This window comes from Talpa occidentalis, unplaced genomic scaffold (genome assembly GCF_014898055.3).
Source record: "Talpa occidentalis isolate TD23 unplaced genomic scaffold, MPIMG_talOcc4v2.1 talOcc4.15, whole genome shotgun sequence".
Classification (NCBI taxonomy): domain Eukaryota; kingdom Metazoa; phylum Chordata; class Mammalia; order Eulipotyphla; family Talpidae; genus Talpa; species Talpa occidentalis.
Genome location: NW_023601543.1, coordinates 57,210,321 through 57,236,614, shown reverse-complemented (window position 1 = coordinate 57,236,614; position 26,294 = coordinate 57,210,321). Strand labels below are relative to the sequence as shown.

Here is a 26,294-nt window from a genome sequence, read left to right as displayed (position 1 = left end):
GTGCCGGTGGGGCCAGGGCCCTGATGGAGCTTAGCACTCTCTGCCTGCCCAGGGGCCACAACCTCATGCTAGCACTGCCCAGCACCAAGAGGCTTAACTGGCGGTGCTGCAGCTCTGCTACTACAGAAGGCGTTGGGGCCCCTGCAGGCCCAGGGACCGCACTTGCTGCCCAGGAGTGATTTCGCAGAAGAGGGCATTCCACCTCTTTGCCATGACTTGCACAAAAGGGACAGCTTTTTTTTTTCCTCCCATGAGACCATCTGCTCTGGAAAATTTTGTGCAGAGGGAAGGATTGACTCCTCAGGAGTTATTTGTGCTGCCCTTTGACATCTGCACCGTTAGTGGAGAAAATGTTTGTCCTACCCACGTGGGGGTTTGCAGGAAGAAAACTGCAGGATGTTCAGAGCCCAAGCCCATCCAGAAAAACCTTCCTCCTGACGCCCCCAACCCAAAATGAAAACTCATTTGTGGTTATTTTGTGGTTGCCCTTTAAAAAACAAAAAAACCCACCCCGCCATGCAGAACTGTATCTGCGGCAAGGAGACAGGGCATCTTTGCGGAGGCCAGGCCCCCCGGCCTCCACTCCCATCCCAGGCCCATGACGAGGTCCCGTGGAGAGGCGGGCCTTCACACACGGTGTCCAGAAAGACTTCAGTGAGAGGTCAGATTTCCACACCTTGTCAACGGGGTCAGTCCGGGGTGCTGCCGTGCGCAAGTGTGGGGGGTCCGTGGTCCTACTGCAGAATCACGTCCTCCACTCCAGCAATCCTTGTTAGCTTACTTCTTTCCCAAACCTGTCCCTCTACTCGTGACTCATCCCTCGACACCCCCACCCTTGTTCACGTACTATTCACAACCGGCTCCATTCTCCCCACCTGCTCACTCATCCTGTGAACATTTACTCAAGTCCACACTCTGGGGGACTCCCAACCCCAGGGCCTCTGGTTCTCTGGAGAGGGCGCTGCCCTTCTTCCGAAGGAGGGCCTCTGTGGCGGACGGCTCAAGGAGTACATACACAGGCATTTCAAAATTGGCTTTAAATACTCATCAGGGCACCGCTCCAAGGGGCTGGGGCAGAGCTTGGTACATGTGAGTGTGGGGCTGGGGTGCCCTGAGAGAGAAGGAAAGCCATCCGTTGGGCAGCTGGGGCGCCCCACCCCCACCCTGGGACAAAGGGGCAGAGCAGAGGTGCTCTCTGCAAGATCCCAGTGCCAACCAGGAGCCAGCCCTCCCTTGGAGGTAGATCATGGGGAGGAGCTCCCATGGAGGGGGTCACAGGCATCACTTCTTCAGTGGTACTGCTGATAGCTGGGGTAGCCCGAGGCTGGGGCCCCCTCCTTAGGGGGAAGCTGGCTGGGGTCCTCCAGGAACGGGGGTGCTAGAGATGGGGAGAATCAGGTGAGGGTGAAGGGCGGAGGGAAGGCACAGCGTCTCCCGCCTCTCCCCGACCAGTCTCCACCAGGTACTCACCGTTGCGGAACTGCTGGGCAGTATAGCGAGTGAGGAGGATGCCGACACCCTCGATGAGGGCCAACAGAATGCCCCCCATCATTGCCGAGCCTACCATGGCCAGTGGGCCACCTGGGGAAGTGAGGACCCAGGGAGAGAGAGGTCAGGGCAGGCAGAACAGGCTGGAAGAGGCGGGGGCTGGGAGTCAGGGCACTCACTGCGGGCGGCCAGCACAGCCCCAGTCAAGGCTCCGCTGGTGATGGAGTTCCAGGGGTCTTCCTTGCCCCGCAACCGCACCAGGCCACAGTCGATGGTGGAGAACAGGCCCCCCCACACTGCAAAGCTACCTGTAGGGGGACCGAGACCTAATTAGTGTTCCTAGGAAATTCTGAGAAGCCACCGCTTTGGGTCTGGAGACCTCCAAGGCCTGGATGCTCTGGCCGGAATGGGGGGGAAGCCCAGACACCGAGGCAGAGAGCAGAGACTCCTGGGGATACGGCCCATCTGCTCCCTGGGTAGTTGGCGGGCGTTTACAAGCAGAGTTGTCTTTTACATGTCTTTAACAGAGCAACTTCAATCTCCATGGCCACCACAGAGAACTGAAATTCTGATTTTAGTTTCAGGGAGAAGAAAATGGGTTAGGCAAGCGAGTTAACAATACGACTGTTAGAATGTTTACTGGGGCCTTACTGTGTGCCAGGACCTGCTCTAGGTGCTGTGTTATCTGCCTTCTGAAATGTTGAATGAGTTAGTATTATGAAAGTGCCTAGTGGAGCACTTAGGAAGTACTGTGCAAATCACAAAATGACGGAGGTAGTTACCGTACTGGCATCCCCGTATTACAGATGAGATTCACAGACATTAGACCACTAGCCCAAGGCCACACATCCGGGAAGTGCCAGGACCTGGGGTTAAGCTACAGAAATCCTATTAAATTGTCGGAAAATGTCACTGCCCCAGGAAATCCCAAGCAGAGCTGGGGTTGGAATCTGGAGCCTCGACTTGCAATCTAGACCCAAGGGAACAACCACCCCCAATGTTGCCATCACATCTCCTATGTTCCCCACCCCAAGCCTCTCACCTCCAATTTGGGGGGCTCGGATCCTCACAGCATTGACACTACCTCTCAATCGGTGTCGAATTCCCTGCGGGAAGTGAAGAGAAGTCAGCAGGGTTCAGGCCACTGGCAGACAGGGTTTCTAGCTTTTAAAAAAAAATTTATTTATGCATATGAGAATTGGGGTATAGGCCAGAGGTGTGGGGGGTGAGAGGATTCACCAGAGACAGAGTGGGGAACAGAACAGGCAGACTGACTGAAGTACACTGCTGAGGGGAGCAGTGGGCGAGACAGGAGAGGTCTGCTGTGCCATGTGGGTAGCTCCCTGGCCAGGGATCGAACTCGTGCTGCAGTGGCTGTGGAGAGCTTCATAGGTAGCGTCTCAACCCCTTGCGCCACCAGGGAGGCCCTAGTTTCTAGCTTTTAAGAGAGAGACAGGGGTGGAAGACCTGTTAGGGGGATCAGGGCAGACATGTGGAGAAGCAGCCAGGAACCGGGGGCTGGTGAGCACCTCAGCATGGTGTTCTCATTCATACATTCATGACTACTGAGCACCTATGTGCCAGGCACCATGTTGGGCTACAGCAGTAAACAAGGCCAACCTGGTCGCTGCCCTCTCAAGAGCTCACATTATAGAGACCAGGCCCTGAGCAAGGGCACAGCTACACAAGAAGGCTTCACACAGCAACACACACCCCTGAGGAAATGGGGTGAAGAGATACAACAGTAGCTGAAGGGTCAGGAAAGGTCTCTAAGGAAGGGGCACTGGTGCTGAGACTTGGAGTTGGAAGAAGAGGAGAGGGAGGAGTTGGAAGAAACCTGGGCAAAGATCCAGGAAAGAGTTACAGGAGTTGAAGGGAGGAACAGGCCTAGATATATCAGTTACGGAGACCTTGGCAAATAAATGGCACTTAAAACCATGGCATTTGATGATATGGGAAGGGGCTTGCAGAGAAAGAGACAGAATTGACTATGTAAATTTAAAAGCATTTTCTCAACTTTATGGAAGGTTGTCAAATTAAAGTCCTGTCACTTCTTTCTAGCCAGGTTTCGGACTCAGAATCTGTCTTTAGGTAAGATCTGTCTGGCTTTGCTCACACATTTAGGATTTGGTGATGACTGGCCAGCACAGCATTTCCAGAGGCACACCAGTTCCTTTGGGAGTGGGGCAGAGGCCACGTTTGCAGTGTGTCCCAAACCCCAGATGCAGGGGCTGGGTAAGTGCATGTGGTTGGCAGCCCCCGAGCAGTTTTCAGAGCAGTTTTCAGAGCATACATATCCTGTGCCCGCAAGGCAGGACCCCCGGGCCACCCAGGGAAGGCGGGACTCACAACAGGGGCGTTGCGGAAGCCTTTGATGGCCTGGAAGACTCCTCCGCCGATGACGCCCATAGTGAAGGCTCCACCACAATCATCCACAATTCGCCATGGGCTGCAAGCATTAAGGGGGAAAGAGGGTTAACGTGAGCCCCCACCCCACCCCCCTGTCGGCCCCCAGCCCCAGCCCCCGTCACATGGACTCTTTCCAACTGGGAGACTCCAATTCACCTCATATAATAACGAAATAGTCCCGTTATTTTCCCCTTCAATTAAAAAAGAAATAGTGCAAAGGGGAGGGGGGGAATGGTCGTCTGTCCTGGCCGCCGTTCCACTTCGCAGTCAACCAAGGAATCAGTCGACTGCTTTCCTACTATGGAACATGAAATGAATTCACACGCGCAGAGTGCTGACACGTCTGAGTGTTACTAGCTTAGTTTATTAAAGCGGGACGGGCCGCAAGCCAGCCCCCTCCGCTTCTCCGACAGTGAGCACGTCCAACCAAGCCCCGCCTTCCTGCCCGGGTTTTGACGGGGCACAACTGGGAGAGACCATGAACGGACCGTGGGGAGGATGCGGCCCAAATCCAGCGGCCCAGGCCCCGCCTGCACTCGCTAAAGGGACCTGGGAAAAACCACCTGGGGATTTCCGCTCAACAGCGCCCCCCCCCGCGCTGGAATGGACTCGACCAGCGTGCGTCTTCATTAACAAAGAAGGACTGCAGACACCGAGTTAGGGGGGACGTGGAGTGCTTCGCTCTGCACCGCACCTTCTCCACACACACATTGTGGCCCTTCTTAACGGAGCCTGGGTGGAAGGAACGCAGTGGAGGGGAACAGGAGACCACTTTCTAAGCGTCTCCTCCGTCTGCGACGTGGCGCTGTGTGGCCGGTGCCACCCCCGCCCGCCCCCACAGCCGGCCGTGGTGCCGCGGCCACAGTCCCGATGCCTGTGCCCATCGCCGTACCAAGGCTCCCGAGCGTACTCCTCCATGGCGCCGGCGTCCGGCCGCGCAGTCAGGCTGAGCCCCGCCGGCCACGCCCCTACTGAAACGTACACAGACGCCCAGCCTTCCACCTATCTCCGGACTATGATTGGTCACTGCACCGCACGTCAGGCCGGGGGCGCACTCTCATTGGCCGCTCCGGCTTGCGGCATCTGTTCCCTGCAGCCAGAGTGTCGCCCAGTTACCGCAAGGCTCGGGTAGAGACACCTCTTTCCCTGCTTTGCGAGAGGAGAGTCGTGTGTCCTGGTGTCTGTAGCAGATACAAGAGCGAGGTGGCCGGTCTGAAAGCCTTCCACTACGCGCGTGACTGTATTGGTAATGTTGGGGTGGGCGCACCCATTGGAGCTGGGGGGGGGGCTACGCTCTCCTCCCCCATCCTAGCACATTGGTTCCTCCCACCCGGCAGTCCGTGGGGGACGTTGGGTGAACCTATTCCTGGGGCGCGGGGGAGTCCTCCGGCGGTGGGCGGAGTCTGCCTGTGGGAGAGAACCGGGTCCTGGATCCTCGGGAGGAAGGTTGGTGAGGTTTCGGTTATATTACCACCTATCTCGTCCACTTTTTAGCACGCTGGTTCCCTCTGCCCAGTTGCTTGTGTGTGGGGGGAGGGGGCCGGTATAGGTGAGGGTCTAGTGGAGTACATGCTGGGAGGAAGTCCTGGGTTACATGATCCGGACTTGAATTCTCTCGTGAGCTGGTTTTTAGTGCGTGCGTCCTTACCTAGGTCTGTCTACTACCCGCCATGCCGCTGCCCGTTGCACTGCAGACCCGCTTAGCCAAAAGAGGCATCCTCAAACATCTGGAGCCCGGTGAGAAAGCCAAGAGCAGATGGGCCCACCATGTGCCAGACTTGATAGGCACTTCGTTGTTGGTACAGCCACTTGATAGCTAGCACCGCCTACTGCGCACCAAGCAGTAGGGTGGCAGGCATTTCGTTGTTAACCTGATGGATCCCGGACACGCACTCCTACCGCGTGGCAAGCACTGGTTTGGGGGGCACAAGGGAGAGAGCAATTTCATCCTTAATACTGACAGTGGATCCTATTTGGGGCCTCCCGTTTGCCAGGTTCAATTCATCCATCAATCCGTGGGATTACAAAGTATCTAACAGTAAAGGCCCCCGACATCTGCAATTCCCGGTGTGCCAAATAACGACAGGAGGTTGATACTTTGTTATTCACTACAGAAATACCATTATTTCAGATGGAGTCAGGTTCTATGCTGGTGATACTTTCCCTATTGTTCACCAGCTCTACCAGACCCTTAGTATTACTGTGTGCCTGTGCACTTAGAAGTTATTGTATGGTAGAATCTGGTGAATCTTTTGGGCCACGGTGTGCCAAACACTGCAAAATATGTCTTATTTTCACCTTATTGATCTATGACAAGCCTGTTGCATGCCAAGCCTAGATCTTATGGTTAATAATATTGATGATCACTTATATTTTAAACCTGTGGAAGATGAGGCCCTGTGCTGATGGTATTTCTTATTAACAACGCTAATTATAGCTGACATCTCTTTGGGGCCTACCTTGTGACTGGCACTGTGCTGCTAACAGATGCATTTCATAGATGAAATCTGTGATAGGTTTACTGAGGGCCAGATACTGCACTGATAATATACACCTTTGATTATATTCTACTGATATTAACTGACAAATATTGTAGGCTTCAGGAGCTGATTTAGTCAGAGCAGTGTTGGGTAAATTCCTTGCTCACCAAATTCTTGCTCCTCAATATACAGGGGTCAGAAACCCCCTAGTTTCCCAAGATTGGGAGCTTAGGATTTGGACCTATTTTCAAATAAACCCCTTGCTGTTGAAAAAACTCTTACCCAAAACAGATTTGGATAGCCTGGTGTCATATACTACCTGAACTCAGGAACTGAGTAAATGCGGATACGATCTATGATGAATCCCTGTTGAAACTCTGAAACCAGATAGGTTTGGGTATATCATCTTCTCTGAACTCCAAAACAGAAAAGATATAGGTAAAATTTGGGGTAAATCCCAATATTTTGATACTGGGATTTGGAAGGTGAGCAGTATCCGCCGTGGCTGATGAACTCGGTTGCATGTATGCACACTTCCTCCAGCCCCACGTGGTCCCTGCATGCGTGTCCCTCCCCAGTAGAATGCTCGCTAGTCTCCTCTTCCCTCGTCCTGCCAGAGCCAGAGGAAGAGATCATTGCTGAGGACTATGATGATGATCCCGTAGACTATGAGGCCACCCGGTTGGAGGGCCTGCCACCGAGCTGGTACAAGGTGTTCGACCCTTCCTGGTGAGCCTGGGGACATGGGGACACAGGGGAAGAGATCCTGAGGGTCCTCCCTGTGGGGTTGTGACATGGGCCAGTTAGAGGCAGAGGCTGGGGAGGCAGGAGCTGAGGCTGCGAGGGGACACGTGTGCTGACACTCCTTCCCTCCCTCCCGCCGCCCCACAGCGGGCTCCCTTACTACTGGAATGTGGACACAGACCTCGTGTCCTGGCTCTCCCCACATGACCCCAACTCCGTCGTTACCAAATCTGCCAAGAAGCTCAGGAGCAATAACACAGGTGAGTTGGCAGATCCAAGGGTGCCTCGAGTGCTTCTGGCAGGTCTCAGAGATGGGTCAGGTAAATGCTAGTGTGTCAGGGAGGGGCAGGTGAGATAGGCAGCCCCGGCCCCCGCCAGGGAAGCCGTTCATGACATGCTCCTGGGTCCTGATGGGAGAGGGTATAGGTCACCTTGAGGCTTTGTGTTCCCAGATGCTGAGGAGAAGTCAGACAGGAGCCACGAGAAGTCAGACCGGGGCCACGAGAAGTCAGACCGGGGCCACGAGAAGTCGGACCGGGGCCACGAGAAGTCGGACCGGGGCCACGAGAAGTCAGACCGGGGCCACGAGAAGTCTGACAGAGACCGAGAGCGTGGCTATGATAAAGTGGACAGAGAGAGAGACCGGGACCGGGACCGGGACCGGGACCGGGGATATGACAAGGCAGATCGGGAAGAAAGCAAGGAACGGCGCCACCATCGCCGGGAGGAGCTCGCCCCTACCCCAAGAGCAAGAAGGGTAAGTGGAACAGGTCTAGGACTAGGGGGAGGTGAGCAAGGTGCCGGGGCATACAGGGAAGGGAGCCCTCACTTTACTTCTTGTGAGCACAGCAACATGTCTTCCTGGGGTGGGGGAGCTCAGAGACCATATCAACTTCTTCTATAGCAGCAAGCCGGAAGGATGATGAGCTAGACCCCATGGACCCCAGCTCGTACTCGGATGCACCCCGGTAAGTGACAGCTCCTTACCAACCCATTTCCTCATGACTCACCCACCCCTTTCTTCCTCTATCCTCCCTCCATTCACCAGCAGAGGAGGGTTGCCTACCACATCCCACATTCCCACCCCCAACCCTGTCACCCCCAGGGGCACATGGTCAACAGGACTCCCCAAGCGGAATGAAGCCAAGACGGGTGCAGACACTACAGCAGCAGGGCCCCTCTTCCAGCAGCGCCCCTACCCATCCCCAGGGGCTGTGCTCCGGGCCAATGCCGAGGCCTCCAGAACCAAGCAGCAGGACTGAACCTTCACACGTCACCCCTTCCCTGGCCTTGAAGTTTTCAATAAAAACTTTGTCGGGGAATTAATGCCTACTGAGTCCTGAGCACTTATTTTCCTTGCATTTTTGAGGGTCCCCAACCCAAGCCAGCAAGATGCAAAACACATTTTATTTACAAAAACTCACCTACGAAATGGTGTGGGGTAGCAGGGGCTGGAGGCTGAAGTGGGTTCTGTCCATGCCCTCATTACCAGAGTTTAGTCACATCAGCCCTTGGTGGGTGGGGGAGGGGGTGGTGGGAACAGGGGGTTCAGTGTCTACCTCCTCCCACCCCTAATACTGATCAGAGTGTTTGGTCCCGGCTGGGCCAGGGCAAGAAGGGAGAACGAGGCCAGGCCAGCGTCTTCAATCCCAGCGGCTATGAACCCTTCACCTTGGTGAGCAACCTGTGGTGGGGGTGGGGAGGAAAGAAAAACAGAAAGCTGGGGTGGGCTGGCAGGCGGCGTCCTGAGCAAGCGAGGGCAACAGCAATGAGGCTGGTAGTCCTGGGGTTAGTAACAGCCCACGCGGAGAGCAGGTCCCTGGGTCAGAAAGCTACACGTGGACTAAATAAATACAATATCTTTATTTGGCATTGGGTATCCTGATACTTGTTCATTACAGTTCCTTAGAAAACCAAAAAAAAAATCAGAACAAATTAATCAAAAATAAAGATCCAACGGCCCTATTTACATTGAGCAGTGACAGCCCAGGCATCGCCCATGCACACACACGCGCTCACATACACTCCTGGGGGACAGTTAAGGGGTTAATAAGCTTTGGGAAGTGCAAGGGGTAGGTTCCACATTTCAGCAACTTTAAGACACGCCCTCCCAGGAAGTAAGGGTGCCTCAAAAGGCCAGTGGGGTATCAAGTGTGGTTGGCAGCTTCCCTGTCCTCTCAGGATGGTGCAGAGAACCCTGCACTCTGCAACTGACTGTCCTAGCTTAGATTCATTGAGATTCAGCCACTTCAAGGATTTCTCCTCCTTGCTTTTCCCACACCCTGGATCATCATCTGATTACACCACAAATCCCCAAACCACATACACACACACAAACAAAAACAAATGGCCCCTGCTGCACCCTCCCCTGAACAGGCTGATACAAAAATCCCAGCTCTTGCCCCTGCCCCTTCCACTCTCCTTGGGCACTCACTCACAAGAGGCCCATGTCCAAGGGTCTCTGTGTCAGGTTAGCTGCCCCAAGGCCACAGAAAGACCAAGCTGCTCACGTGATCCAGTGTGGTTGGGAGGGAGGCCGCCAGTTATGGGAAACAGCCCCACAGGTAGGCATCAGTCATAACTAAAAAGCTGTAGGGTTTTTGTCCAACTTATCCTTACAAAGGTGGAGGGCTGGCCAGGACGCTCCCAGCATGAGAGAGGACACCTCTGGCACAGGGGGCAGACAAAAAAGGCCTTGATTGACACTACCCCCAACCCTGTCCCAAGACAGATTTGAATGAGGCAGAGGCGGCAGCTCTAGAAACCCCTCGGGGCAGGGAGACCGGCCTATAAGGAAGGGTTCACTTGATACCCTGCCATAATGAAGTCTCTATAACCTTGGAGAAGACTTCCAACCCCGGAGGAGCTGGGCCCCAGTGCCCACCTGGGTCCAGCAGAGACCCGCACCCTCCACCCAGTCCCCCTCCCTGTCGTCCCCCCACTGCCGCCAGCCCTCACTTCACCAGCACTGACTTTGGCAGAAAGGGCTCCATGCTGAGGTCTCCACGGTGGGAAGACAGCTGTGGTGGCGGCGGCTGCCCTGGAGGCTGCTGGTGAGTGCAGGGCCCAGAGGCGGAGGTGGAGGTGGAGGCAGAAGCAGAAGCTATGGCTTTGGCTGCACCTCGGGGAAGGCTATAGAGGTAGACTGCACCGATGACAAGCCCAGCGCCAAGGGCAAACAATGGGTCCACGTGGAAGCCAAAGAGGCGGACGGAGGCAACAGTGGACAGCACAATGGACAAGGAGGTGGCGAAGCCCTTGAGGATGTTGTCAGCATACTTGACGACAACAGCCACCAGTAGCCCACCAAAGGCCTGGTTGAGTACCACACCCCAGACAGCAGGAGTGTAGCCAAAAAAGAAGCCACGGTGGGCCACGGCAGTGCCCTCAGCCCACCAGAGCCCCACCAGGCCCAGCGCTGTGCCAAAGAGGCCCAGCTGCAGGTTGCGCAGCCACACTGAGCCCGAGCTGCCTTTGAGGATCTTCTCAAAGTAGACACCTGCGAAGCCCGAGGAGAGACAAGAGGCCACAACAGCTGCCAGGCCTGCCCCAGGGTTCTGATCCAGTGGCCGTGGGCCTCCGCCACCAGCTTGCTGGGCCTGGACAATGGCGACTCCAGTGAAGAGGAGCAGCAGCGAAGCCCACTGCAGCCGGGAAAGGCTGCGGTTCAGCATGAGCACGGAGAACAGTGCCGTGGTCAGGATCTTCAGCTGGTATGTCACCTGTGAGTGGCATGTGGAAGACACTGAAGGCTGTCCCTGGCCCCGACATGTACACAGGGGAGGCAACACCCGCCATGGGCCCCCAGGCTTAAGGGAGGGACAGAGTGGGGTGGATGGTAAGCAAAACAGCAAAAACAGCCATCTGCTGGCCACTGACCGAGGTGTGGTTGTTAAATGGCTCTGAGGTACCTCCCGGAAAATACACAGGAGGATGGCTGTATGAGGAAGTCGCAGGCCACACCCAAGTCCACACCCCAACCCTGTCTCCTGGCTTTGCAGTGGGGGACAAAGAACTGGTCTGAGCCCGGATGGCATCACCTGTACAATATGGCTGACGCACGTGGAACGCCTCACACAGCACATAGTGTATGAACGGTAGGCTGTGATGAGGGAGGTCTTGGTAAGCATGAATCAGCCACAACCCTGCCAGCAAACATTTCTATGGCCCTTACTGTTCTGCCAGGTGTGGGTCTAAGCACTTCACATGAAGTTGTTAGGTTAATACTCACGTATAAAGGGGGCACTATTGAAATGTCCCATTTAAAGATGAGAAAACGAAGGTATAGAGAAATTAAATGACTTGCCCAACATCGCACAGCTGCGAAGTAAGCAGAGATGTGATTTGAACCCAGGTAGCCTGGCCCCAGAATCCAGGCTCTTTAGCCATTTTACAAGACTGCCTGCAAATAGCCAAGAGCTTATCTATCACTAGCCCAGGGCGCCTTATTTCAATTAATCATCCCAGCTACCCAGTGGGTAGGTATTTCCATTCCATTCCCGCTTCTCTCACAGATGAGACTGAGGTGGAGGGGGGTCCAAGTATATCCCAAATGTGATACAGCCCCTGCTCCCTGAAGAACCCCTCCCTCTAATATCCTGTGTCCCCGGGCCCAGTCAGTTCCTCGGGGACTATGCCAGGCATGAGGCTCACCTGGAAAGTGGCAGCTGGCAAGTTGGAGATGGCAACATACTGGAGATTATTCTGTAAGGTGTAGATGAGAGAGGGCACTGCAAGCTTGAGTGTGTCCACATATTGCACCAGGACAGCCTCATGGAGGAAAAGAAACAGGTGCTTCACGTTACCTAGGCGGGGAAGCACAAAGGGGAGGTCTCACACTTGAGCAACTTGAAGACTGCCCCCTACCAGAGTCCTCTGCAGCACCAACTAAGATGGAAGGCCCGAAGGCCCACCACGCCTGGTTCTGTCTCTCCCCACCATGCTCTTGAACAAGGCCTGTGCTCTCAGCTTCCCTACAGTACAACCCTGTCTTCAGGAGGCTCTGCGGACACTCAGTTTAACGGACACGAAAGAATCATCCTTAACAGTGCCTGACAGTCACAGCCATATTCCACTCCTCACGTACCTCCCCGGCAGAGGCGCGTTCAGGGCATGCATGCAATACGTGTTTATACCATGACGTAACCAGCACTAACTAGGAGCTCACAGAGTAGAAGCCCTACAAGTGTAACGGGAAGGCTGTTTACCAAACAGCAAAACTTTTTGACTAGACTTCTAGGTGGAGTCCAGCCCAGCTCCTTCCTGGTCTGCAAGCTGCCTGAGGTGGGGCCATCTCCCACTCAGCCACACTTTTCCAACATCCACGAAGGCGCTGCCCCTGCTGCATGGAAGAATGCAGGTGTGAGGACCATTAAGTAGAATATCTAGCTGGATGGGGACAGCTCTCATCCCAAGACTGTCCACCTGTGTCTACGCAGGCATTTCCTTTCATAATTTTCACAGACCTTTTCCTCTCTAAAGCAGCAGCTCTTTGCCCCCCTTTCTCCCTTTCCTAATAAACTTGTCCTTTTACAAATATTTGGGGAAAAAAGTTTAGCTGGGACCTGCTCCAATCAACACATGGGAATGGTTTCCTAAATTATAAAGCCTTTGTAACATGCACCTCACTCACTTCTTTGCAGTTCATCTTTTAAGTCTCAGCTGAATGTCACCTCTCAGAGAAAATCCCACAGCCACTGCACAGGGTTATGGCAGAACTGCTGATCCTCACTCACAAAACCCTGTCCTTGCCCTTGACGGCATTAACCCAGGAGTAATTACTGGTTTTCAGCCCACTAACTAATTTGCCTGGGCCCAGAAGTTTTGGTGCTCAAAATTTTCCAGGTGTCAGAAAGGTGGTATGTACACCATATATTTCACCTAACACACCCCACATATGTGAGGCTCATGCCATTACCGAGCACATGTGTGTGTATTTCTGCAGTGATCTGTGTAATTATTCACACTGAATGGAAAAAATAAAAAGCACAAATATACAAATGGCCCTAAATCAAGTCAGGTCAAGTTTTACCACCAAAGTAGTTCAGGAAAAAAAAAATTGGGGTGGGGGTTTGACGTTGCAGATAAGAGGTGAAGGCCGGTGATCAAGGTCTCTAGTCATTTGTTTCTCCCCATCTAAACTACCAGCCCTGAGGGCAAGGTGTGCTCTGTGCACTGCTAGTGCGTCCACAGCCGTGTTTACTCTCAGAACCAAGCAGGGACAGAGCAGGTGGCTCCTGAACTGCTGCCTCCCAGGGCCCCGGAACTCATGAGTGGGTGAGGATGCTTTCTGAAAAGTAAACAGAGGGCAGAGCCCAGTGATGCATGTCTATTCTTTATAACTCTGAGGCTTTTACAGAGAAATGACTGGGGAACGTTTTAAAGAAGGCAGCCTCTGGGGAGGTATTTAAATTAGTAGATAAATCCAACTTATAGGAACACTCGAGGACAGATAATGTTAAATGATACCAGAGGGAGGCAGTGAGCAAAATCCAGACTACCCAAAGTCTGTAAGACAAGTGATGTGATTTCTCCAACAAATTCACTGTAGAAAGAAAAAAAAAAAAACAGCTGGAGGGGAACCCAGAGGTTAGCAGACTTAGAAAACATCAAGCAATTACAAAACACAACCTTCTACAAAGCTGAGCCCAACTAACTTTAAAAACTCTCTGAGGAGTGGGAAGAGCACAAGGGACTATGGAGATGGTGAGCGGATGAATGGGTGGTGGGAATTCTATGGGGACTACCCCTGAGAGGAGAAATCAAATGTACAAAAATGAACAATGATGTAAAACATATACAAATAAATTATATAAAAATAAAATAAAAAAATGGACATTTTGGAAGTCACAAGTTTGAACAATGACTGGCTATTTGATTATTTTATTAAGTTTTAGAATTATTAATTCCAACATTTCTAATTTTGATGTATGCTCTTTTAGATACTAGGCATTTTTGAAAGTGCCAAAATATTTACTTAATAAGGGGGGATTTGCTTCAAAGTAATCCTTACTTCATGTGGAGCATATAAGGCAGGCAACATAAGGCCCGGGGAAGGGAGGGAGGCAAACAGCGAGATTGGCAATGAATAGAGAATCACTGATGCTGTTTAACGGCAAATGGCCACGAGTTCATAATTGTTGAATCCGGGTGATGGGCCCATGCATATTTTACTATTTTAATACCCTCTCTGATTTTATGGTTGAAGTTCTCCATAATGAAAAATTAAAGAGAAATAAACAATCCCCAAGTTAGAGTCACCCGTTACCTCATGGGCACAGACTATCTCTCTCCTACAGTCCACACAGGCCAGCTCCAGGGGGGCTAGGGGTATAAAAGTCTGGATGCAGCTACAGACGCAGAGATACCTCTGCAGCAAGCCCTCCATGTGGGCTTGAGTACACACACAGAGTCCCACCCACCGACCCCAGTGCAGCGCCCCTCCCTGGCTCATACCCCTCTTCTGTGCAAAGAGCAGCAGCAGGCAGGTGAGACCTTTGAGCACTTCAGCCATGACCACAGCTGTGGTGGCAAAGAAGCGGTCCCCCGGCAGCGTGCGGGCGTAGCGGATGCTGAGGATGAGGGAGGCATTCTGGACCACCAGCACGGCTAGGGATATGTATTTGAGGCGTCGGTGAGCTGTAGGGAATGGAAGGAGCAAGGGGGAACAGGGGTCAGAAGCTGCTGGGGCACAGACACACCATCATCCTCCCCTCACCTTTCTCAACCTATATCCTCTTAGACAATGCCTCTTCCTCCTTCTGCCTGCCTATCCTGACCAAAGAGGGCCTGACCCTGGCCTGCTTCCACAGCCTCCACCACAGGCAGCCAGGAAGAGATAAGTGGGCCCCACCCTGACCAGCCCATACCTGGAATCTTTGCAGAGGTGTTAAGAAATGGCTGGGGCGGGCCCTGGAACCGACCCCAGCCCTCTTGCTTCCTCCCTAGCAAGAACTCTCCCTCATACAGAATATCAAGCACATTCTCAATATTCACTGAGTGCTGACTGTGTGCCTATCACTGGGCTAAGGGATCTTTATGGATTACCTCAACAGACCATATATTGCTCCAATCTTTTAAGTAACTATAAAGATTCCCATTTTATGGACGAGCAAACCTCAGATTTATATGAAATGATACTTCTAATTTAATGAGGGACTGTCCCATGTGAAAATGATATCCCAGTAGACGGAATGAGACCACTGTATAAGGCATGCCCAAACCCCTAAGGAACACTTTTTTTTCCCACCTAAGAAATTATTCCATTTCCTCATATTCTCTCTCCAACCCCTCTCTCCTATCAAGATAGATTCCTCTTGACCCAGAATGGTCTAGCAAATAGAACAAATAATTCCCCAGTTTTCAGAGAATTGAACCCTAAATAATGAATGGTTACTCCACCATTCTGGGTGCCTCAACCAAGTAAACAAGTATTTCCCTATACTCCATATGGTCCAGTCATCCTCTCACCACGGCACCCCCATCTCCAGTCAAGGAGTTATTATTTTGTTTTACTGACATTCACAATTCCTTCCCACTTTAAGGAACTCCCCCCACCCCGACGTCCTTTATCTGCCATATAAGGAGGGAAGGACCCTTATATTCCAACATACAATGAACTCTATCTCCATTACGAAGGGACCCCCAGAATGAGCTCCCCATATGAGGAAAGACATTCCCATCCTCAAAATGGACACGTTAGCAGATAAGGAATGGCCCGCCCCACCCTAACTCACAATTGCTGACAGTCCCCTTTATAAGGAACCATCTCCAGAATACCTCTCCCTACGGTAAAGGACGAACTCTCCCACCCTCAGAATAGCCTCTCCGTGCTGTAAGGACGGACCCCAAACACACTCAGAATGGTCGTAGCCTCCCCAAAAGGAAATACGCGCCATCAGACTTAGAACGGTCTCTACTCTCCATATGGAGAAGTGACCCCCCCATGCCCTCCGAATGGTTTCTTCCCCGCCCCCAACACATCATGCTCCGTTTCGTCCTCCCTATCCGATCTCACGCCTGCCACACACGCATACACACAAACACATACATCGGTCCATACCGGAGGCTCCCACTCGCTGGTGAGGAATCTCCCTGCCCGCGCAGCCCTCGCGACCCCTCGCCCCACCATCCCAGCCATTCTCACCGACACTGGCGGTCCCAAGTTGCAACGCCCCCGCAGAAACCGCCCCCGCCCCAGGCGCCGCCGTGGAACCACCAGACCCAACCGCTGCCATGTTGGCATCTGCCTGGCCCGTCCCCTCGGCAACAGTCCACTTCCGCGCCCGTCACTTCCGCTTCCGTGCCTCCGGGTGGGGGCAGGGCGGGAGGCGGGGCTGGCCAAGCAGAGGCCTCCCTCCTTTGCTTAGCAGGGCAGCGTCTAAGCCCGAGGCCTCAGGTTAGTCAAATTCACGTCGGACCGGGAAATCCAGCAGCCTCAATGGCCCATTTCCGTCACCAGACGCGGCCTCGTCTTCATTGATCCCACAACCCCCCCATCACCCGCCCATCCTCTCATCTCACTGGTTCAGCGGTCCTTCTACTTTCTGGTTTCTTTATTGGCATTTTCTTCAGATGCCCTTTCTGCATCTAAACTCTTAGGTCTTTCCAAGTTGGACATAAGTCCCTTTCTTTACTCCTCTCCTTGCCCCCTGCCATAAGTCCGCGGGCATCTGGGAGGCAAATGAAACCGGGAGGGAGTGGGGGAAAGTAAAGGGGGTAGTGGAAGAAGCAGCAAGCTAAGCTAGTGTATAAAAGCAGAGTTCAGAATAAACAAATGCAAAGGCATTGGCTCTCACGATGCAGAAGTGAGAAGGGAACAGGAAGGCCTGCAGGTGAAAGGATTACAGGTTAGCTTTTATAGACAGTGCAAGATGGTACAGTCGAGGTTGGGACAAGTAAAATAGACTAGGGCAGGGGAGTCAAGAGTTGGCGAGATGAAGAGGTTAGAAGTTTAAGGCAAAATGGGCAACTACACCCTGGACCTTAGAAAACAAGGGCTGGGCAGATGCCTGTCAGCACTTAACCCTCCCCTACCAGCTCCAGTTCCTGAAGGGATTTGTGATTGCTTCCCCTGGAATTGGGAGAAAAGACTTTCTTCTGCCTCTGGGCTGCAAGTTTTCATTTGGGGCTGTGTCCCATCTTCCATGTCCAGTCTAACAGAGAGCCCTCTGCACATACTGGGCACTACCATAAGAGCTGGGAAGGAAATCTGTTTTGTGGTTCTGCTTGAACCCCTAAAAGATCTTTAGAACGACACCATAAAACTGGGGCTTCCGGAGGGAAAAGGAGAAATCCAGTCCATTCATCTCCCGCTTGGCTCAGCAACAGCCGAGATTTGTAGATGCTCCACAAATGTCTTGCTGCATCTACAAATGGCCAGTCACTTCTGATTCTATTACATTTATTAAATAGTGAGTTTCCACACATGGCTTTAAATAATCCAGGTAGGGGGAAAAGGGAGAGGACACAGTTGGAGCTCCCATCCCCAATACATAAGTATTTACATTTCAGCAACTGGACAATCCTGGCTCAGAAGGCGGCAGCAAGTATCTGAAAAAGGTGGAGGGGGGAGGGCCCAGAACAAACAATAAAACTTATTTCCCCCACCCCATTCCCCCAAAAAACCATCCACCCCATCCTAGTGGACTCTGGCGGTGTCCATCTCCCATTCCTTCCCTCACCATGGAAGTAGGGTTTTCCTCACCAGAATAAGAGCACTTGGGATAACAGAGTAGGGTCCCCTCACACACACAAAAAGCCCTGGGTTAACAATAGGGCATTACCTCTCCCAGATAAACCACCCTGGGTTGAGGTAGGCAAGCAGCTTGACTGAATGTGTCCTTAAGCTAAGAGAAAGGGTCCCTTTGCTTTATACTTAAAGAGAGAGAGAGAGAGAAAGAGCGCTGCTGGGATATTGAAAGGAAAGCACCCTTGCCCAAGTCAGCATTTTAACTAAGTCTGTGTGGTAGTAGCAGGAGGTGCAAATCTAAGGGGCTACAACAGAATAAGTCTTGGGGCTCAGAATGGAAAATAACTTCAACAAAATAAACATCCCTAGCAAAATAAGTAAGGAAGTCCCCCCACCAGAATAAGAGACCACACATTCTGGGAGGAAGATTCCTTAGAAGGATTGGGATAGGGACTGGGCAGACTTGGCTTATGTCTTCTGACCCCTGATCCCCAATCTGACCCTAATAACACTGGATTTTTAATGACCTGTAAAACCAGATCAACACATGTCCACCTATCCCTGTGGCATGAGCTTGGGATGGCTATTCCAACTAGTGGGGGCCTGGCCAGGACTAGGGCAGCAAGGACCAGGCTAAAGGGGTGGAACCCCCTTTGGAGGCATTGAGGGAAGCCTCCTCAGCTGTTGCCTGCATCCAGGGGTCCAACAGGATCTCCTCCAGTGAGGGTCGGCCTGAGGGCTTGGGGGCCAGGCACCGGCGGATTAGGGCACAGCAGTCTGTAGGTCAGAAGCATATAAGAGGTTAGCAGTCAGTTGGGGGTACCAGTCCCTGAAAGGATGACATCTGGGCTTGTATTGGTCCTCACCTGGGGAGACATGGGCCGGGAAGTGGAGCTCAGCCTCAAGGATCTCCTGGTCCTTCTCGAAGGGAATGTCCCCACAAACCATGTCATAGAGGAGGATACCCAGTGACCAAACAGTGGCCGGGAGCGCATGGTACTGGTGACGGGAGATCCACTCTGGGGGGCTGTACACCCTTGTCCCTGCATGCAAGCCAGAGGTTAGACTACTCTCTGATAATGTCCTCCTACCAGGAAGTATGGTCCCCCTCATCATAACAGGAACTCTTTAAAAGCAGAAACAGAGGCCTTAAGATTACAGTCCCCTCGACTGCATCAAAACATAAAAGAGAACACTCAAGATAACAGTATCCCCACACCAGAATAAGAGCCCCAAAACAAGGTCAGGGCACTGTCAGAAACTGGACTTAATCAGAGGGCAAGGTTCGAGAGTCCCCAATATTAGAAATTAATTACAGTCTAAAGGCACAATATAGATCAAGTGCCTAAAGGTCAAGAGGTCATAAAGATAAAAGGTAAAAAAAAATCCCCCCACTGAAATTTAGGGAAGCCTTACCATCAAAGTCAGTATAGGGTTCATCATGAAGCAGGGCGCCAGAACCAAAATCAATTAGTTTGGCACAGCCCCGGCGGAGATCCATTAGAATATTCTCATCCTTGATGTCACGATGGACAACTCCACGGGCATGGCAGTGCCGAACGGCTGCCACTACCTGACCAAAGAGGCAGCGGCTTCGGTCTTCACCCAAAGGGCCCTGTTCTGTGATGTAGTCAAAGAGATCCTGGGCAGGCAAAGGCCGCTCAAGGACCAGCATGAAGCCTTCTGGTGTCTCAAACCAGTCAAGCAGCCGGATCACACCAGGGTGTCCACCACCTGCACCCACCTTCCACAGCAGTGCGACTTCCAGTGGACATGTGACCGAGTCTGACTGTTGGGGGAAGCAGGGAGAAAAGAGAACAGCTATGAGGATCAGTACTTCTGATGCTGACTTCGCACCTGACCTTAAATCATAGTCCCTTAGCTTTCAGAGTATGTGGCCTTGAGCAACCCACTTCTTCCCCTTGAACTCAGTTTCCTCATCTTAAGGGCTGAAACTCATACTGCCACCGGAAAGGTGAATGGAGCCAAAAGCCTTCACCTATTAGGCATGTATTTGCAGCTCAGTAAATATTTGAATATATCAAAGAGGATTTTAACAAAAGGCCTCTTGCAGAAGTAGCAACTGGTGAATACAATTATGTAACATTTTATCTGTTTGGTCCACTGGCATTTTTAAAGATACTAGAAAAAACACAACACATAGTAGGTACACAGTAAACGTCAAACAGATGAAAGCACTTTATAGCATAGGATACAGGTGAGAACACTCAATAAAGAAATACTATAGGGGGCCTCCCTGGTGGCACCAAGGGGTTAAGTCGCAGCACTATGAAGCCATCTGCAGCCACTGTAGTATGGCACAATTTCGAACCTGGCTGGCCAGGGAGCTGACTACATGGCGCAACAGACCTCCCCTGTCTCACCTGCCGCTCCCCTCAACAGTGTATTTCAGTCAACCCGTCTATTCTGTTCCCCACTGTGTCTGGTGAATCCTCTCACCCCCGGCACCTCTGATCTGTATCCTAGTTCTTGTATGCATAAATAAATAAATCTTTTTTTTTTTAAAAGAAACACTACAGGGGCCTCCCTGGTGGCACAAGGGGTTAAGCACCGCACTATGAAGCAATATGCAGAAGTTTGATCCCCGGCCGGCCAGGGGGCAACCCGCATGGTGAAGTAAACCTCTCTTGTCTTGCCCGCTGCTCCCCGCAGCAGTGTATTTCAGTCAGTCTGCCTGTTCTGTTCCTCACTGTCTCTGGTGAATCCTCTCACGAATTCCCTCCGCCCCACCGCCCCGCATCTCTGGCCTGTACCCCAGTTCTTTTATGCATAAATAAATAAATCTTAAAAAAAATAAAGAAACACCACAACTGTGCAGTGGTTTGTCAGTTCGGTGACATAGCTAAATAGTGTAATAGTGCCTGGTAACAGGGGAGGGCGCAATGCATTCTTGTTAAATAGGTGAAAGGAATTAGTAGGAAACGACTTAGCAGGAAACAAGCTCTCTCTATACATTTGTTAAAGAGATGAAGGAATTGGCACAAAGAACTGTTACCATATGGTATTTTATCACTGTCACCAAGCACCTAGAACTGTGTTGAAATTACTTAGTGGGAGTTGGAACACGGCACACTTTTGTGATGAAGCAAAGTCTGAGGCATATAATTGACAATCAGTAAGGAGCATAAATGCTATGGGCCACAAAAGCCCACCGGCTGTAGAAGCCCTGCGCGGGAACATAGATTGCCAGAAGCCGGCTCCTGCCCGAGGTGAGGCCCTCTACCGGCCAGTACATGTAGTTACACAGCCGCAGACGGGTTTTCTCACGGTGAAGATCTCGCTACTGAGCAGGCGCGCGCCTTCTCCCTCAGGTCTCCAAGGCCAGAGCAGTCTCCTCAAACACCGCCAGGGGGCGCTCCTGCACCCCCGGCTTGCCCAGACCCGCCCTGTTGTCCGTTGGCGCTCTTAATGGCAGTAGAGAAGCAGCCACTGTCACTATGGCAACCAATGACCTCTGCCCTTCTTTCCCCACCAGCATGCCCTGCGGGCAGCCCCTGAGGCAATGTTTCGAGGGAGGAAGAGAAAGGAGGCTTGGAGGGGGAGGATCCAGGGCTCTAGGGAAACTGATGTGAGTCAGAAGCGTATGGAGGTGTGGATGCTACCACAGGGGAGTAAACAAGGGTTGGTAGGAGTGCTCTCCTCACCGTTACCGGGCCCAGAGAGTCACACAAGCCATTTAAAGGGATGGGGGGCGTCTGTCGTCAGAAATGGCGTCGCCAGGTCAGGAGGGACTCCAAAGATACTCACCAGGGGGGACCAGCCCAGCACACGGTTCCGGGGGATCACTTTGATGGCCACCTGGAGAAGAGGGCTGAGATGAGGGGTCCAGTAGAGGACCCTCTGATCCCTACCAGTCTTGACCCTCGACCTAGTCCTTTTGGTTTCCACCATACCGCCACCCATAATGAGCTGGGGCTCCTCTGCCCTCCAATTCTGAGAATCAAGTTCACCTCTCCCACCAACCATCCTTAGCCCTGGGCTCTCCCTTATGAAGCTTCGGGAACCCTCAGCCCAGAGTTCTTAACATCCTCACACCTCAAGCTCTCGATCTTCTCAACTAGGACACCCCAACTCCGTTCCGGGGTCCTGGTCCTCACGCCTCCTCCACACAGGATACCTGAGTCCAAAACCTCTCAAATCTCAGCTCTGGGCCCCACCTTTTTACACATGCAACATCCCCCGATCTCAGGGTCTAGAATCCTCATGACCCCCACTCCTCAGTCTCACTTCCCTGGACTTCCAGAAACCCCCCGTTATTCTTCACAAATTTAATTAGACCAGCGCGCGCGCGCACGTGCGCGCACACAGCAACCCGAAGCGTGGCCCTCATGACCCTACTACAAACACATTGCAGGCTCGCTCCCCGGTCAATTAGCATCTCAACCCGGGACTTCCGCTCCCGCCACACCACCCACCTGACCCTCCCCCAAGACCCTCGTGGTGGGTACCTGAAGACGGTCCGTAACGCGGTGTCCTGCGAAGACGGTGCCAAAGCCCCCCTTACCCAGGACAGGGCCGAGTCGGTACTCAGCTTCGAACGCTTCCCGACCCTTGCCTCCTACGCAAGGGGAGGCGAGGAAGTCAGGGTGGCGGCGTGCTAAGCCGGGCAGTGACCCCCTACCGCGCGCCCCTCCCCCCTCTCCTCCCGCCACTTCAGCCCGCCTGGCCTGCTTGCAATAGGGGAGCATCTCACCTGGCGGCAGCGTGGGGGTCGCGGGGAGCCCCTGCACAGGTTTGGTCAACATGGAGGAGGAGCTCCGCAAATTGAGCCCGCTGAGCCCGCAGGGCGTGGATGCCCGGGGCAGCGAGGTCGGAGAGCCAGGACTGGGGGGCGCCAGGGTGGAAGGAAAAGAAATTGGTGGCCCAGAAGCGCCTGCAAGCGGCGCAAGACTTAGATTCGCCGCGTGCGCCAGCCCCAACGCTACTGAGCCGGGGCACGCGCCTCCCGAGAGTCGCCCCAGCGACGGCCCCGCCCACTTGGCTTTGATCAATCCGGACGCGGCACCTGCTGTACCCCAGCCAATCAGAGCCAATCCTTATTTGCATACCACCCTCAACGTTTCAAGTACCCCCTTATGCAAATACATGCCCGGATCTTCCGGGCGGGCGGGGCCTGGATGCAAATGAAGGGGGTGCGCGCGAAGAGGAAACTGGTTCTGGGAATCCCTTTGCAGCAACCGCATTTGTTTTGGTTGTTGCGCAGAGGTTTTTTTTTTTTTTTTAAATATATGTGTGTATGTGTATATATAGATATAAACTTAAAAAAAGACTGCACCGCCTCCTTTCCTAGGAAGTTGGTTTGCCGCCGCTGCCTCGAGATTAGCGCGGAGATAGCAGGCCCAGTTTCTAAGAATCCAAGCCTGTGACCATCTCCAAGACCACAAGATCTCAGCACCAGGGCCCTCCAGGTGACCGACGGTCTCTGCCCCAAAGCTGAAGCCAAGGATCCTGGAAGAACCAATCCAGCTTCCAGGGAGGGATAACACCCCCCCCACAACCCCCCCACCCCGCGGAGGACACATTGGTTAAAAGCAGCGTTCCCAAGCACAGAGGCAGCAGCTCGTGGGGTGTTTTTGCAGTTCTTAACCTTAGACCTGGCTAGACCTGGCCCAGAGCCCAGTCAGTAGGTCCAGAATCTGGAATGGCGGGGGTGGAAGCAAACCAGAGTGCTGGCGGCCTGAGGTGTCCTTCTAGATGAGAGGGACAGGGACTGAGAGAGCTAGAACAGGGACTGCTAGAAAGGTTATAAGAGTACAAATTTGGAAAAAATAGAGTCCTCACGTCCCAGGACGGTAGACGTGTACTCCAAAAACACAAAGAAATACAGTAGTCCCCATACCCCTTATTCTTTATCCTGGTCAACTGAGGTCTGAAAACAGTGTTTTGAAAGAGGGAACACATTCATATAACTTTTATTACAGTACATTTATAATTGTTCTATTTTATTACTGCTTATTGTTAATCTCTTACTGTACCAATTTTTAAAATAAATTTTATCATAGGCATGTATGAATAGGAAAAACAGCATAGTTTGGTACTATCTGTGATTTCAAGCATTTACTGGGGGTCTTGGAATGTAACCCCCAAAGGGGAAACTACTGTACCATGTGAGATATATACAAACGAGTCATGTCAGATACATTCACACATAAGACAGACATGCAGACACCCGCCATCTTCTGGCATGGTGCCAGAAAAAGTTAAGTCCCAAAATGACACTGGGAGACATATCACTACAGAAGGTCAGGCACTCGACTCACATAGATTTACACTGTCATGTGACCATGACCAGAAATGTCCTCTGCTACACGGCCAGAATTTGTCACAAAGACACTGGCACCATCAGAAATGCACTGTCTCAGAAAGGCTTGTACTGTCCACAAAAGGAGAGATCCAAAAGCCATTGCAGGAAGACACACAGATGCTCCATGGACACACACGCATTGCTCCAAAGGCAGACATACACTTAGGTGATAGAGGCACCTCGACAGTGTCACAGACTCAAATAGACCAGGTCTGTCTCTCTCTCTCTCACACACACACACACACAACCAGTAGACATGCAACACTGTCACTGAAACTGTCCAGAAATAGCTACTCAGAATCTGTCACAGGAATACAAACGGACATGCATACCATCAGAAACAAACCACAGATGCACTGTCACAGACAGACCCACGCAGACATGCACTTGTCTCAGAAACAGACACAAACTGTCAGAGCTAGAGTCCCACACTCAGTCACCATCTGACACACCTGGAAACAAGCCCTCGTCACACACAAGTGAGATACACATGAAAACTTGGACTCACCAGTCACAAACATAGTCAACACCCAAAAAGCAAACACACACAGTACTCTCCTTTAAATCATCCAACGTTAGGGATCTGCTGTAAGCTTGCCAGGCCCTGGTAGGGATGCAGGTATTAGAGCTGCACAGGTAAGTCAGGCATCACAGCCCTTGCCCAGGAAGTTAACAGTGCAGTTACTGAGGAAGGAATGAAAGACATGTCTGTAGATAGAGATGAAAATGGATGGGGTCATTGGGCTTTCTCAGGTGACCCTCTACCAATCTTGAAAGACAAGAGTGGTGGCTCAGGACAGGGGAAGGGCAAATTCCAGGCAGATGCAAAGAAAATGGACTGAGTGGCAAGAAGACGTAGGGAGGGGCCAAATGGTGCAGAAACTTCAACATTAGGGTAATAATATCTTCCAGCATCTGCGCTCTCAGACTTTGCCAGGCGCTGTGCTATCATACATATGTTGACTTCAAGCATTCTATTCTCTGGCGCTCACAACCAGAGCATGAAGTAGTAGACATTAATCACCCTGTTGTACACATAGGCTACTTGAAACTCAGCCTGTGATTTGACCAAGGCCACAAGAAGAAGCAGAGGACAGGTTCAAGCCAACTCTCCAAGATACATGTGCTTGACCAAGCGATTCCAGAGACACCCCACAGACAACCATGTCCTCAGCTGTAAAGCCAGACATACATATCCTTCCAGAGACCCCACTGTTGAGGCACAGGCAAAAGAGAGAGAGAGGGGGGGGGGAGAGAGAGAGAGAGAGAGAGAGAGAGAGAGAGAGAGAGAGAGATTTGCCAAAACCTGGGGGTCAGCCATCCTTCTCTTCCTTAGCTTCCTTGGTAGAAAGGGCAGGGATAGAGGTGTCAAGAAGACTAGAGGACATGGACAACGAAAAAACTGTTTAGCTATTCTTCAGCCTCTGAACCCCAGGGGGAAGGCCCCTCTGGTCACTTCCACTAAATTCATGCTGCGATAAAGCGGTCATTGTGCCTTTCCAAAGCATTTCCTCATCAATCATCACAAGGGAAGAGCAAATGTTTATGGGGTGAGAGGCAGGCATTGAAGTTATAAGTTCAGTCTCTGCTATCAAGCTCACAGCCCTCGCCTCCCAACACATCCCAGGGTAGGCAGGCTAATTCTAGTATTGAACAAGGGCAACAGCAGGTAGACAAGTTTTCTTGGGTAATGGGTCCTGGAGGAGATTTAATAAGCAGTAAATCAAAACTGAACAAATTCTGGGTCCCCAGACAGAAACCTTACTGGAGAGCATGTGGTCCTGGCAGGTCACACCAAGGCCTATACCATCACCACCTCTACCCAGAGGCCCACCCACCCCATGCCCCACACAGAACAGAGGCGCTCAGGGGAAACTGACATTTGGTTTTATTGTGCCAAGGACATTACAAATGGTGGATCTTGTCAACACCTGCAGGGCACGGGTGCCCCACCTGCCGAGGCTGCTCCCACTCCCCACACTCAAATCCTGGGTGGCGGCCATGATCCCACCACCCCAAGATTCCAAAGAGACTGGTGGTGGTGGTGGAAGCAAAGGAATGCAGAGAGGTCAGAGTCTCATTGTCCAAAGCCCACATGATACTTGCCACCCCTGCCCCCCTCCACAGAGCTGGAGGCTGGAAACAGCAACCATATCTT

At 52.3% G+C, this 26,294-nt stretch overlaps 4 protein-coding genes across 10 annotated transcripts; 1 reads left to right on the top strand and 3 right to left on the bottom strand.

Moving 5' to 3' along the window:
* Nucleotides 1-1,018: 1,018 nt before the first annotated feature.
* Nucleotides 1,019-4,869, bottom strand: TIMM17B (translocase of inner mitochondrial membrane 17B). Of its 2 annotated transcripts, none has more exons than XM_037512423.1 (6): nt 4,790-4,869; nt 3,838-3,937; nt 2,531-2,594; nt 1,668-1,796; nt 1,471-1,581; nt 1,019-1,378 (listed from the first exon to the last, which is right to left on the bottom strand). In XM_037512423.1, the coding sequence occupies exons 1-6, from the start codon at nt 4,813-4,815 to the stop codon at nt 1,290-1,292; spliced, it is 519 nt and encodes a 172-aa protein (XP_037368320.1). In that variant the 5' UTR covers nt 4,816-4,869; the 3' UTR covers nt 1,019-1,289. The 2 variants fall into 2 exon arrangements, with proteins under 2 accessions (XP_037368320.1, XP_037368321.1); XM_037512424.2 differs by lacking the exon at nt 4,790-4,869 and adding an exon at nt 4,054-4,378.
* Nucleotides 4,870-4,964: 95 nt separating this feature from the next.
* On the top strand, nt 4,965-8,449 carry PQBP1 (polyglutamine binding protein 1). The gene is made up of 7 exons (XM_037512425.2): nt 4,965-5,143; nt 5,550-5,634; nt 6,995-7,106; nt 7,269-7,381; nt 7,574-7,882; nt 8,029-8,089; nt 8,227-8,449. Exons 2-7 carry the CDS (start codon nt 5,568-5,570, stop codon nt 8,381-8,383), a joined length of 819 nt encoding a protein of 272 aa, XP_037368322.1. The 5' UTR covers nt 4,965-5,143; nt 5,550-5,567; the 3' UTR covers nt 8,384-8,449.
* SLC35A2 (solute carrier family 35 member A2) lies at nt 8,216-17,661 on the bottom strand. 6 transcript variants are annotated; one of them, XM_037512420.1, is made up of 5 exons: nt 16,267-16,393; nt 14,577-14,759; nt 11,775-11,926; nt 10,095-10,253; nt 8,216-8,805 (listed from the first exon to the last, which is right to left on the bottom strand). In XM_037512420.1, the coding sequence occupies exons 1-5, from the start codon at nt 16,355-16,357 to the stop codon at nt 8,677-8,679; spliced, it is 714 nt and encodes a 237-aa protein (XP_037368317.1). In that variant the 5' UTR covers nt 16,358-16,393; the 3' UTR covers nt 8,216-8,676. The 6 variants fall into 6 exon arrangements, with proteins under 6 accessions (XP_037368317.1, XP_037368313.1, XP_054551717.1 ...); XM_037512416.2 differs by having other exon boundaries at nt 8,218-8,805; nt 10,095-10,843; nt 16,267-16,392; XM_054695742.1 differs by having other exon boundaries at nt 8,732-8,805; nt 10,095-10,843; nt 14,616-14,759; nt 16,267-16,392.
* Nucleotides 17,662-18,415: 754 nt separating this feature from the next.
* Nucleotides 18,416-22,751, bottom strand: PIM2 (Pim-2 proto-oncogene, serine/threonine kinase). Its single transcript, XM_037512422.2, has 6 exons — nt 22,526-22,751; nt 22,281-22,390; nt 21,580-21,630; nt 19,228-19,600; nt 18,678-18,854; nt 18,416-18,588 (listed from the first exon to the last, which is right to left on the bottom strand). Exons 1-6 carry the CDS (start codon nt 22,575-22,577, stop codon nt 18,425-18,427), a joined length of 927 nt encoding a protein of 308 aa, XP_037368319.1. The 5' UTR covers nt 22,578-22,751; the 3' UTR covers nt 18,416-18,424.
* Between the last annotated feature and the right edge of the window lie 3,543 nt (nt 22,752-26,294).

What these genes read in the sequence shown, in the direction of transcription:
- PIM2 (XM_037512422.2), bottom strand. Translation starts at nt 22,577, where the DNA reads ATGTTGACCAAACCTGTGCAGGGGCTCCCCGCGACCCCCACGCTGCCG. An exon ending in GCGTTACGGACCGTCTTCAG is followed by an intron (nt 21,631 to 22,280) that starts GTACCCACCACG and finishes CCTCTTCTCCAG; the next exon opens with GTGGCCATCAAAGTGATCCC. An exon ending in TGCTGGGCTGGTCCCCCCTG is followed by an intron (nt 19,601 to 21,579) that starts GTGAGTATCTTT and finishes TTCCCCCAACAG; the next exon opens with TCAGACTCGGTCACATGTCC.
- SLC35A2 (XM_037512418.2), bottom strand. Translation starts at nt 16,357, where the DNA reads ATGGCAGCGGTTGGGTCTGGTGGTTCCACGGCGGCGCCTGGGGCGGGG. An exon ending in TGCAACTTGGGACCGCCAGT is followed by an intron (nt 15,081 to 16,270) that starts GTCGGTGAGAAT and finishes ATTCTGTATGAG; the next exon opens with GGAGAGTTCTTGCTAGGGAG. An exon ending in GCTCTTTGCACAGAAGAGGG is followed by an intron (nt 11,927 to 14,576) that starts GTATGAGCCAGG and finishes TTCCCCGCCTAG; the next exon opens with GTAACGTGAAGCACCTGTTT.
- PQBP1 (XM_037512425.2), top strand. Translation starts at nt 5,568, where the DNA reads ATGCCGCTGCCCGTTGCACTGCAGACCCGCTTAGCCAAAAGAGGCATC. An exon ending in CCTCAAACATCTGGAGCCCG is followed by an intron (nt 5,635 to 6,994) that starts GTGAGAAAGCCA and finishes TCGTCCTGCCAG; the next exon opens with AGCCAGAGGAAGAGATCATT. An exon ending in TCGTACTCGGATGCACCCCG is followed by an intron (nt 8,090 to 8,226) that starts GTAAGTGACAGC and finishes TGTCACCCCCAG; the next exon opens with GGGCACATGGTCAACAGGAC.
- TIMM17B (XM_037512423.1), bottom strand. Translation starts at nt 4,815, where the DNA reads ATGGAGGAGTACGCTCGGGAGCCTTG. An exon ending in GAGTACGCTCGGGAGCCTTG is followed by an intron (nt 3,938 to 4,789) that starts GTACGGCGATGG and finishes TAATGCTTGCAG; the next exon opens with CCCATGGCGAATTGTGGATG. An exon ending in GGCTGTGCTGGCCGCCCGCA is followed by an intron (nt 1,582 to 1,667) that starts GTGAGTGCCCTG and finishes TCACTTCCCCAG; the next exon opens with GTGGCCCACTGGCCATGGTA.